This window comes from Balaenoptera acutorostrata, chromosome 7 (genome assembly GCF_949987535.1).
Source record: "Balaenoptera acutorostrata chromosome 7, mBalAcu1.1, whole genome shotgun sequence".
NCBI lineage: Eukaryota > Metazoa > Chordata > Mammalia > Artiodactyla > Balaenopteridae > Balaenoptera > Balaenoptera acutorostrata.
In genome coordinates this window covers 45,591,787-45,605,011 of record NC_080070.1, presented here as the reverse complement: position 1 = coordinate 45,605,011, position 13,225 = coordinate 45,591,787, and the positions used below count along the sequence as shown (strand labels likewise).

General features: G+C 40.3%; 1 protein-coding gene across 4 annotated transcripts in view; it reads right to left on the bottom strand.

Moving 5' to 3' along the window:
- NT5C3A (5'-nucleotidase, cytosolic IIIA) overlaps positions 1 to 12,779 on the bottom strand; it is a 41,742-nt gene extending 28,963 nt beyond the window's left edge. The window contains exon 1 of one of the 4 annotated variants that reach the window (XM_007175223.2): positions 12,551 to 12,779. In XM_007175223.2, coding sequence (XP_007175285.1) covers positions 12,551 to 12,688 — 138 coding nt within the window. In that variant the 5' untranslated portion in view covers positions 12,689 to 12,779. The remainder of the gene's footprint in view (positions 1 to 12,550) is intronic. The other 3 variants (XM_007175225.3, XM_007175228.3, XM_007175226.2) reach the window with 3 other exon arrangements.
- Between the last annotated feature and the right edge of the window lie 446 nt (positions 12,780 to 13,225).

Here is a 13,225-nt window from a genome sequence, read left to right as displayed (position 1 = left end):
AAACAGGGGGCAGAAGAGTTTTTAGGTGAATCTTTTCCACTCTAGAGAACTGGAAACTAAGGCTTACAAAAGTGAAATTTGTCCAGGGCTAAACCATTAGAATGTGGCAGTGCTGAGATCTGAACCAAGGATTTACCAAATACTAAACTCAAACATCTATTACATGACCCCATTCCCTTACAAGATTGTCTAGTGGTCAGATCACAGATTAACATAACTTGTTAAAGAAAGAAAATGCTGTGTATCTTTACTAGATAAACCACAATATTTATATTATGCAGAGAAAAACAGAACAATAATTATGGATCAGTAGATAGAGTTCCTTCTCCTGCCAAAACTAGGAACACGTGACAATATCATGCATGGTACACAGTTGTGTACAAAAGACAAAATAGAATAAAGTATTTAATTAGCTTAGAAAGACAAAATTTTTAAAGATCAGCAACACAACAACACCTTACTAAAGAAGTAATTCTCATTCCCAACTGGAAGCATGCTTTACTCAAGAGCTTCAGAGAGAGGTATAATCCGAGTGAATGCTGGCTCTGCTATTTATTAGCTAAGTTCCTAAGCAAATTGATAGAAAATTACAATAATTACCAGCTGTACTGTGTTTTAAGGATTAAATTAGGTAAACATGCAGGGCACACTTGGACATAAGTAGATAACTCAAAGTTTTAGTTCCTTTTCCCTGGTTACAAGATAACAAGGCAGTGCCAAATTAACCCAAATGCAAATCGGTTTCTAATTGTTTTCTAGTTCTATGCAGTGTAGAGCCCCCTGTTATCTTAGGGAACTTCAGTGGGTTTCTTTTTTGTAACATTTCACTATGCTTTAAAGCTAGGTTAGGTTCTCAAACTTTTCCTATCTCCCTCTACCAAAATCCATCGAGTGTCTCATTCCCTTAGAGAATGAGAACGCTAGAACGCTAATGGTGTGACTGACAGAGAAATCAAGATAAACTGACAAACTGTTCATGGGGGAAGACTGTATAATAACATGATGATTTTTTTGATGGTGTATTCGGAACCCAGACTCTGAGTGGGACATTTGAGGTAAGGTAAATGAGGGCTGTGCCACGACAAGGCTTCAGAGGAGATACAACAGAGGCAGGAAGGATGTTGCAGGAACCCACATCATGTTAAACCTCTGACTGTCTACTTCCACCTAATTATAAGCAGGAACTTGCCAAACAAATTAAGCAACCCTCCAATCAACTGCTAAACAACTTTGTAATCTATTAGCACCTTGAAAATGAAGAACATATGTTGAAAAAAGTAGACAAATGGCATTTACATCTATAATGGCAGAATACTGTCATACTTGGTTTAAATTTCATAGGTCTTTAGGAGAGGAAAAAAATTTTCTCTCTATCCTTCTAGATTCTTGCCTGAGATCCCCTGTACTAAAAAGACAGATTAACAGAAAAAAATTTTTTTGTACCTACAAGAGCTCCCACGAAGATATGAGACCCAAAGACAGCCAGGTAGGGGCTTCCCTGGTGGCGCAGTGGTTGAGAATCTGTCTGCCACTACAGGGGACACAGGTTCGAGCCCCGGTCTGGGAAGATCCCACATGCCGCGGAGCAACTAGGCCCGTGAGCCCCAATTACTGAGCCTGCGCGTCTGGAGCCTGTGCTCCGCAACAAGAGAGGCCGCAATAGTGAGAGGCCCGCGCACCGCGATGAAGAGTGGCCCCCGCTTGCCGCAACTGGAGAAAGCCCTCGCACAGAAACGAAGACCCAACACAGCCAAAAATAAATAAATAAATAGAGTTCCTTTAAAAAAAAAAGACAGCCAGGCAATTGAGTGAGGCTTATATAGCATACTGAGATAAGGAGAAAGAGGTAGGAGTCTGGGGCTTTAAAGGGGAGGAAGGCAATTCACAGGAAGAGGGGAAGAGCAAACGTTTGGTAAACAAACATTTGTCCTGCTATGCAGATAAGTCTCTCAGATGAAAAATGTGATCTCTGGTAATAGCTCTCTCCCTGGTACAGGACCCCTTTCTAAATTTTTAGGCAGTTAAGGAGGAGGTAAAAAGCTTTTCCTGAGTCTGCTGAGTCTTACTGCCTTCAGCGCCAAATAATCCACATGCCAAAATGGCACATTTTGGGGTGGCATATTCTGCTCCCCTTCAGGCTTAAGAAATAGATGGTAAACATAAAAGTGCATTAATAAGGAAGGTAAATAGAAATGTAGCACCGTGCCATAGCAGAGGGAGAAGTCTGCCACCTGCTGACAGAAAAACAGGATTGTATAATTTCCCTGATTGCTGTTTTTTTTAAAGGGGGAAAACCTATCAGGTAAGGTTCATGACATTAAATTTCAAATAAGTTATTACATGACGATATAAATTACAACCTATAATTAAAAGAAGAATAAAGATTAAAATAGGATTTCAGATTCTCTGTATTTTTTTTTTTAATAAATTTATTTATTTATTTTTGGCTGCGTTGGGTCTTCGTTGCTGCACGTGGGCTTTCTCTAGTTGCGGCGAGCGGGGGCTACTCTTTGTTGCGGTGTGCGGGCTTCTCCTTGCAGTGGCTTCCCTTGTGGCGGAGCACGGGCTCTAGGCACGCGGGCTCAGGAGTTGTGGCTTGAGGGCTCTAGAGCGCAGGATCAGTAGTTGTGGCACACGGGGTTAGCTGCTCCACGGCATGTGGGATCTTCCCGGACCAGGGCTCGAACCCGTGTCCCCTGAATTGGCAGTTGGATTCTTAACCACTGCACCACCAGGGAAGTCCCTCTGTATGATTAATTTAATAATAATTATTAATATTAATATATCATTAAATATTATTAATTTAATAATTATTTTAAAAACAAGTAAAAGAGGAATATATGGAAATGATTTAACATAAATTATAGGGAACATTCAAACTGCTGTGAAAAATTAAGGATAACCCAAAACGCTTGGCAAAATTATAAAATCTGTGGGGGAGGGAAAGTGATTTTCCCTCTATCCTTCTAGGTTCCTGGCTGAGACTCCCCTGTAATAAAAGACAGATTGAGAAAAACAAGTTGAATAACATATACAGTATACTTCCTGTATACATGAGAGATACCCAGGAAAACTGAGTTAACTCTCAAAATGGCCCAAGCCATCGCCTTAAATACCATCTCTAGCTAAAGACAAAAGATGCTGGGCAGGGGAAAGCCAGGTTTTCAGGCAAAGCTCAGTAAATAAGGGTATGGTTGTCATGCGGAGTTAAGACCTTTAAGAGTTTCTATAGGTTCAGTTGTTGCCCTCTTTCTGACAGAGAGAGGTAGACACCCGTACAAATGGAGATTTCCCTTATAAGTGTAAATTGTTCTTATCAAAGGGTAACTTCTGCTTGCTTTTCAGAGTTTCTCTTGTGTCAGCTGTTTTTTTAAAAAAATAATCAGCCTAAAATAATCCCTAACGCCACAGAGGCATATTTTGGGGTTACAAATTCTGCTCCCTTTCAAATACTGTAGATTTCACCTCTGCAATCCTCTTTCTGTCCTCCTCTCTCAACTGCTCCCACAGCAGTCTAGAGAGCATAGTCATTCTCTTTACTCCAGGCTTATTTTAATTCCTGCTCGTCCAGAGTGGCAGGTTTGCCACCCCAAGGTGTACCTCTTTGGCATAAAGATTATTTTTACATGATTATTTCAAAGAAACAGCAGACACAGGAGAAGCTCTGAAAACAGAGTAGAAATTACCTTTTTGTAATGGAAATTTACATTTATGAAGGACATCTCCATTTGTGTGTCTCCCTTTGTACCAGGAAGAGAAGATGAGTAAAGCACAAGAAACATATTAATGGAGAATGCACTTAAATTTGTGTATCAACCCTAGGTCAGGCTTGCCATACCCTTCTTCTGCCGCAACTCTTAACAGGCTCCCACACCGTTCTTTTGTCTTTAGCTTTAGATGGTATAATTCTAAGCCATCCAGGAGTTACTCATTTTCCCCTGGTATCACCCATGTCTACATGTTAATGAACTTCTGTTTTTCTCTTGTTAGTTTGTCTTGTTATGGGGTCCCCAGTGGAGAATTTAGAAAGGTGGAGGGAAAATTATTTTTTCCTCCCCTATACTTCTCTCCTCCTGATCCTAGTAATGCTAATTCAGTGTACCTCAGATACCAGGTTATTCATACTAAAACGCATTCCAGATCTTATTTATTTTAGAAAAACAAACTCAAAGGCTCTTTAGCAAATTAATTACAAACACCTGATAATAAAGATGCTTCTACAATGTGGTCCCAACACACTTTTTATAATGTTATTGCTTTTAATTAACCAGTTTTTAAAAATATATAAAATACATGCTCATGTTCTTTCAAACAGTATGAAACGTTAAAGAATGAAAAAGCTGAAGGCTTCCTCCACAGTCTCATCCTCCCAAGTTTGACTCTCACCAGCAACAACTATAAGCAGCTTCTAATATAGTTTTTCAAGAATTTCCAATAACAAGCATATACATGTGTGTCTCTTTTGGAACCACAACTGTCCTCCAACTTGCTATTTTCCCCCTCGTTTGAGCTTTTGTTTTTTTAAAATTTTATTTATTTTTTATACAGCAGGTTCTTATTAGTCATCCATCTTATCCACATCAGTGTATACATGTCAATCCCAATCGCCCAATTCATCACACCACCACCACCACCCCCCCGCTGCTTTTCCCCCTTCGTGTCCATACGTTTGTTCTCTACATCTGTGTCTCTATTTCTGCCCTGCAAACTGGTTCATCTGTACCATTTTTCTAGATTCCACATATATGCATTAATATACGATATTTGTTTTTTGCTTTCTGACTCCCTTCACTCTGTATGACAGTCTCTAGGTCCATCCACGTCTCTACAAATGACCCAATTTCGTTCCTTTTTATGGCTGAGTAATATTCCACTGTATATATGTACCACATCTTCTTTATCCATTCGTCTGTCGATGGGCATTTAGTTTGCTTCCGTGACCTGGCTATTGTAAATAGTGCTGCAATGAACATTGGGGTGCATGTGTCTTTTTGAATTATGGTCTTCTCAGGGTATATGCCCAGTAGTGGGATTGCTGGGTCATATGGTAATTCTATTTTTAGTTTTTTAAGGAATCCATACTGTTCTTCATAGTGGCTGTATCAATTTACATTCCCACCAACAGCACAAGAGGGTTCCCTTTTCTCCACACCCTCTCCAGCATTTGTTGTTTGTAGATTTTCTGATGATGCCCATTCTAACTGGTGCAAGGTGACACCTCATTGTAGTTTTGATCTGCATTTCTCTAATAATTAGTGATGTTGAGCAGCTTTTCATGTGCCTCTTGGCCAACTCGTTTGAGCTTTTTAAAATGTTAATTCATGCAGATTTACTTTTTTGTTTCCAAAGCTGCACAATATTTTATTATACAAATGCACCATAATTTAACCATGCACTATTGTTTATTTAACCAATGTATACCACCTCCAGAGTAAATGAAAGTGACCATTTTTCTACATCCTCATCACTCTGCTTTCTCTTCTTCACACAGTAATTTCTGGCAGCCCCAATTTTCACTATTTGTGAGCACAAGACTTGGAAGTCTTGTGACTTGTAAAATTTGTAATTTTGCTGAAGGCAAGAACTTGAATTTTTTACTTCAATGGTTCTCAAACTTTTGCAAGCCTCAGAATCACAGGGGTGGGGGGGGGCGGGGGGTGGGTTGGGGTGGTAGCTTGTTAAATGAAGAAAGTAAAAGGATCTAAGGATATGACAACTTTTAGCCAGAAAACAAAATTCTTGAATAAATTAAAAATATATCTGGTTTAAGGGTGGCTCTATCTGTCATGTAAATGAATTCACAACAAAAGGAATAAGCAAAAAAAAAAAATTTGTAAAGCTAAAACTTTTTCAGGAACTATTCTAGCTAATATAAAAATGGCTCACTAGATAAGAGATCACATTTTTCACTGAAGTTGAAAATGTGGTTAACTTGCTGCATGAGGATAACACACAGGAAACATGACAAACGTGCTTTGAAAAGATAAAGTCATATGCCTGGTACAAACATTTCCCTACTTCCAAATTTGGAGATTCAAGATGACCTTGGATATTTTCTTTGCCAAAGTTAAGATTTTAATGTATTTTCCTTTTTTTTTTTTTTTTTTTTTATGTGGGATCTTCCCGGACCAGGGCTCGAACCCATGTCCCCTGCATTAGCAGGTGGATTCTCAACCACTGCGCCACCAGGGAAGCCCTAATGTATTTTCCTTATTTGACAATATATTTTATTCAAATTGGACTAATCATGATTGCTACCCCTCAAATACCACCACATCCATCAAACATTACCCAATGTCATCTCCTGTTCCTTTGAATTCCACAAAGCCTTCTGTTGATCTCTCTCTCAAGACATTTATATTCATTCATTCTAGAAGTACTGTTAGGACTTTAGCTTTTAAGCTAGTTGTGACACATTTGGGAGATTAGCTTCTAAATCTCATTAGCATGTATGAAGGCAGTGGCCATGTGCAGGAGCTATTTAAGATCTAGATATTTCAGGTGTGAATGAATAAATCTTTACTCTTGGGGTGGACAGAAGATCAAAGCTATTCAGAATTTGTATTCTCTACTGCTGTATAACCAAATACTTGGAATAGTTGGAATGCTCATTTTTCTACCAGCCTACTGACCACTGGTAATATTATATTATATACAGGTGTTTTCATTTGATTAAATATTGAATATTTACTGAATAGTCAATGATATGAAAAAAGAACAGGCACTGTGGTGTGGCACGGTAGACTGGTAATTACCTAATACACACCCTCCTCTTCTTCTTACTAATAGAATCTCAATTTTGTCAGAGGGTGGCAAGTTGCTCAATCAAAAAAAAAAAAAAAATTCCTCAGCTTCACTTACAGTTAGGATGACCATATGACACTGTTTCCTCCAATGACATGCAAGAAGAAAGTTTTGCTTATTAAATAAGTATTCTCTTTCCTGCTTCCTCCTTTCTGCTGCCTGGAAGATGGAAATGTTGGCCAGGACTACAACAGCCATCTTGTGACCATGAGAAAAGCCAAGGACATTTCAAAGACCTCTTTATATCCTTGTACCCTCTAATTAACACCAGCAACTACCTATTTTTTGGACTTCTCATTACACTAAAAAAATAAAATCTGTACTGTTTAATAAAGCCACTGATTTGGGGTCTCTGTTTCTCTTAGTCAAGTACAATTAATAAAAAAGGATGACAAAGAACTATGCACCAATCCAGACTCTTCAAGAATATACATTACAGGGGCTTCCCTGGTGGCGCAGTGGTTGAGAATCTGCCTGCCAATGCAAGGGACACGGGTTCGAGCCCTGGTCTGGGAAGATCCCACATGCCGCGGAGCGACTAGGCCCGTGAGCCACAACTACTGAGCCTGCGCGTCTGGAGCCTGTGCTCCGCAACAAGAGAGGCCGCGATAGTGAGAGACCCGCGCACCGCGATGAAGAGTGGCCCCCGCTTGCCACAACTGGAGAAAGCCCTCGCACAGAAACGAAGACCCAACACAGCCATAAATAAATAAATGAATGAATGAATGAATGAATATACATTACAGTAAACAATATAAGAGAGTACATAAATTGCTAAATTATGAGAAATCATCAGGAAATGCCACAGTTCAGGGAATACGCTTCACAGAACAAATCAAGAACTCAAAACAGGTGCTAAAAGGTCATAAATTTCTGTACTGATATAAATTAGATGAAAGTTGAGTTATAGAAATATTTTAAAAGCCTATGTGATAGTGTTGATCCACTAAAGCAGCTGTTTGAATCTTGGTTTTCCCCCCTCCCTTTTCTAAATATATCTAAATATAGACTCAATAGTGGGCTTTCCACTTAGAATAGTACCCAGAAAACATTTGATATTATCTTTAGAAGAAAGGAAGAAGTTTTTGTTAGAAGTTTATCTCCAGGAAGGAAACACACTGAAGTTTCAAAAACAGCACCAGCTATTTAAGGAATAACTGCTGATGTTCACAAGGAAGCCATAAATACTTGAGATGTGTTTAAATTAGAAATGACAATTTTAACTGGTTGGGGAACTTCCAGTGACAGTTCCATCTCTCCTATTCCTGCTGTTGAAATAATTTCCACCCTCTCTGTTGCTCTTTACAGAATAGTGTTGAGACTATACATTTGTTCTGGTTTTGTGCTTCCATTTTATTTCATTTGTTGGATACTTCTACTTTGGGAGAATTCCCCACCCCCAAATTTATAGAGATATAACTGACATATGTCACTGTATAAGTTTAAGGTATACAGCATAATGATTTGATATACATATATTGTGAAATGATTTCCGCAATAAGTTTACTTAGCATCCATCATCTCATATAGATACAATAAGAAAGCCAAAAAAAAAAAAAAAGTCTCTGTTTGTGATGAGAACTTTTAGTATTTAATCTCTTAGCAGCCTTCCTATATATCCTACAGCAGTGTTAGCTATAGTCATTATGCTGTACATTATAACCCTAGTACTTATTTATCTTATAACTAAGTTTGTACCTTTAATAAAGGATATGAGAAGAACTGAATAAGATTAAACCATCTTATCTTTTTTTGGAATTAGTTTTCTATTGGAGAAAAATAAGTAATCTGCTGGTAAAAAGTAAAACCAGAATATATTCTGGTAATACAAAAAAAACAAAAAAGAAAACAATTGATATATAATAATTGGAAAGAGGTGCCATTTAGTAGGAGAAATTAAGTCAACTGGACAGAAGTAAAGAACAAAGTAAGTAGAGACAGTGCAGGGCTGAAAATAAGACATAATGTAAATTAAAATATGCATAAATAAGTGGATACTATAAATCAGTGAGTAGTACAGTCGGCCATCCGTATCTGTCAGTTCCACATCAGCGATTTAACCAACAAAGGACTGAAAATATGTGGGGGAAAAAATTCCAGAAAGTTCCAAAAAGCAAAACTTGAATTTGCTGCTTACTGGCAACAATTTACATAGCACTTACATTGTATTTACAACTATGTACATACCATTTACATTGTATTAGGTACTAGAGATAATCTAGAGATGATTTAAAGTATATAGGAGGTTGTGTATAGGTTATAAGTAAATACTACACCATTTTATAAAAGGGCCTTGAGCATCCTTGGACTTTGGTATCCAAGGGGGTCCTGGAACCAATCCCCCATGGATAGCGAGGGGCTACTATTCACTCTTAGAGAGAGGGATGTTCCTTATTCCTTTAAAAAGGCATCTGTCCACCTGTGTTCTCTATCCCCTACTTTCCTATCTCCTCTGGAACTCAGCTTGATTTTCCCTCTCCCCCTCTCTCATTTTTTTTTTTTTTGGCCAAGCTGTGGGGCTTGGGAGATCTTAGTTCCCCAACCAGGGATTGAACCCAGACCATGGCAGTGAAAGCGCCGAGTGCTAACCACTGGACCACCAGGGAACTCCCTTCCTCCTCTCTCACTTCTTTAAGCACTCGTTTTTCACTGCCATTCTGCCTGCCAACATGGTCACGTGCCAACCATTCAGAACCAAAAGCAAACCAAACGTACACTGACGGCACAAGTATTTTTGTACTCAACAACCACTTTCTGGTGTTCTTCACTTCATTATTCCTCTGGTGGCTGTCCAACCCACAAGGCTTTCAGTCAATTTTTGATCTGTGCAGACTGACACTTCTGCCTCTGCCCCTTCTTTTGGAAACATGTCCTGTTACCCCATCTCTGAGATCTCTGTTTTCTTTACTGAACACCCACTATATGTCAGTATTCTCAAGTTTTCTTTTTCATCTTGCTGCAAAGTTATGGGTGAGAAATTATAATCATTTCCACTATTACTGCCAAGAGGCTAGACACTTGAGAAAGTAGCTTCTAGTCCCAGTTTATCTTTGCAACTCCAGCACTACATTTTCCATTGCTGTTGCTAATAATAACAGGTAATGTATATACTATATATTACTATGGGCCAATATATGGCAACAAATGCTTTTCTAAGCACTTTAGTTATTTTTACTAATTTATGGACATTTCTACTTGGCTAAACAGGACAAAGTGAACTTATTGTTCCACATTGTCCCTGCCTCCTCTTTCTTTCCCCCTTTCTATCTTGGCTAATAATGTAGCCAGTATCACCATTTAGCTTGTAATCCCCCCCACCCCTGTGATTAATCTCTTTATTTAATGATCATAAATAATGATAAGCTCACAAATGATAGCAATTATGTCCACTGTGTTATTTCATGTAATCTTCACAACTACCCCATGAAGTAGGTAGTATTATTATCTTCCAATTAATAGATGAAGAAACAGACTCAGAGGAGTTAAATAACTTGCCAAAGATCACATAGCTTGACAAATGAGAAAGCCTAGATTCAAAGCTAGGTTTGTATGAGTCCAGAGTTTGTAGTGCCACTAAGTCCTGTTGATTTTACCTCTGAAATGTTTATCCTCTGATCGCTCGTTTCCTAGTCTAGACCCTAATCATCTTTCACAATGAATACTGCCAACAACCTCCTAAATTATCTCCTTCTTTCCAGGCTCTCCCCTTTCACCCTATCTTGTCTAAGTGATCTGCATAAAATATAGTTTTGAACATGCAACTATCCTGTTTAAAAACCTTTCATGGCCCCCTATTGCCTACAAGATAAAGGGCAAAGCCTTTAGAATGGCTTTACAAAACTCCTTTACAATTTGGCCTCTTTGCCCACATTCCCCATCTCTTCCTTCCAAATACACATCTGTGGCTTCCTGGTGTCGCAGTAGTTAAGAATCCGCCTACCAATGCAGGGGACAGGGGTTCGATCCCTGGTCCAGGAAGATCCCACATGCTGCAGAGCAACTAAGCCCATGCACCACAACTACTGAGCCTGCACTCTAGAGCTTGCAAGCCACAACTACTGAGCCCACGTGCCACAACTACTGAAGCCCGCGTGCCTAGAGCCCGTGCTCCGCAACAAGAGAAGCCACCACAATGAGAAGCCCGCACACCACAACCAAGAGTAGCCCCTGCTCGCTGCAACTAGAGAAAGCCCGCGCGCAGCAATGAAGACGCAGCAATGAAGACCCAACGCAGCCAAAAATAAATTAATTAATTAAAAAACAAAAACAAATACACATCTGTATATTATGCTGTAGCCACAAGACTACTTGTTCCTATGCCTGAATTAATATAACATATTATGTATATATAAAGATTGACTGATTTCTATACTACAAACAATGGGCCTTAATTATTTTCACAAAGATGGCAAACTGTTCTTATAATGGCTTCACTGTGGATTTTGTGAAAGCATTGATTTTTACCTCTACCTGGTTTAGAGGAGAAATGATAGACTAATCCACAGTCTAAGTACATACAGGAAGGTATGGCAATGTGGGTTTTTTCCCCACATTTGTATTATACATTTTTGGTTTGGAACAAAAGGAAGCCACCAAAGTTTTCTATGCAGGACAGCAACATAAACAAAATGAAATTTTTGAGATAAAAACATTTGCTGCTATGAGTACAGAGATGGAGAAAGACTAGGTAATAATAATCTAAGACTAATTTAACCCTACCAATAAACAAAACTATTGGCATATGAGATATGTGGGAATTAACTTTTTTTTTTTTTTTTTACTTTATGGAAAAATATTTCTGTATTCGACCTAGGGCCAATAGCAAACAACGGGACAAAAAGTTTCTTTGATCAATTAGAACATGTGATTGGGCTAAGTATTCTAACATGAGCCTAAAATGATATTATTTAGTACAGCGGTAAACTGTCAACTGACTTCTCAAAAATACTTGACCCCAGAAGTTCACGCGTGTAGTACCTCATCGCGAGTATACACGGGATTCTTCACTCCAGGAAGTATATTAGAATGCAACTCACTGAGAAAACTGTCTTGACGAGTGGGCTCTAATTAAAAAACAAAAACCTAAAAACATCCCCAACTTTGGAGAAAATATTGCTTATAATGTACCTCAAGTAGAATTCTTCAAACACTGTCTTACAATAAAATTGGAAATAAATTTCTAAAACGTTATGTAAGAGGTTTGCGGGGAAAAAATGAACACGAAGGCACATCCCGGCAGTTTGAGACAAGAAGGAATAACATTCAAATACAAAATAAACTATTTTGAACTCCAGCTGGGTTAACTGGCATTCCTTTAATTAACCACTGATAAGTTACACCTTGTCATAATCGAACTCATCCTAGCCACGGTGCAAAAAAAAAAACCCCTCATCAGAATGGGATTGTTGCAACGGTTTGACGCGGGATGAGGGAAGGAGAAATCTGCCCAGAAACGTCCGTTTATTTCTCGAAAAAACGGGTTTTGCGGCGGGAGGCAGCTTGTTTCCGAATCACCTATTTTGCTGCCTTTTTGTTTCAAATGGAGACATAACAAAGCCCATGGGAAGCCGAGTGCCGCCGTCGAGGGTCCATACCAGGTCACCTGGCCGCGGTGTGGCCGCACGCCGGGCGAACGGCTCCCCTGTGGGCCCCTCTCATTCCAGCAGCGGTCGGCACGGGAAGGCGAGGCCGGACGGACCACCCGCGGCCCCCTAAGCGCTCCGTAGCGACGAGCCCCCATACTCACCATCTCGATGATCTTGGTCTTCCGGCCCGTCTTTCTCTTCAAGGTGAAAATGTACTGGGCCAGCACCGCCCCCGCCACGACGGCGCACACGCTGGCGCTCGCTACCGCGCCTACCCTCGCCACCGCGGATCGGTCCATGGACGGGACCTCCTGCGCCTCGCGTTCCAAGAAAAGAGGTCGCTAGATGGCTGCGGGCCTCGGAAGCGCCAGCCAGGGAAGAAGCCCCCACGCCCCGCCCCGCCTGCATGAGCCCCGCCCCCAGGAAAGCCCCACCCACGAGCGCCCAGCGGCGGGAAGCCGGAGGGAGGAGGAGGGACTAGCCTGCGTGGACGGCCAAGGTGGGGAAGCGGTTCTTCTCAGAACCTGGGTCCGAGAGACTGAGGACAGAAAAGGGGACTTGGAGTTAATTCTCTCTCTCTCTGCTAATGAGGACCAGGCAGTGGTTCATTCCAGCCCCGCCCAGCAGAAATCTGATTCTAACCATCACTCAGAAAATATCCTCCGCCTTCCACCCGCCTCTGACGCTCAGGACTACAACCCCCAGAAGGCATCCGGGCTCAGCTATCTGACTTGCGCAGTAGCTTGGCTGTAAAGTGCTGTGACCGACTGCAGGGTGCAGCGAAGAAAACAAGGGAGTAAAAAGGCGACCTACAGAATGTGAGAAAATATTTGCAA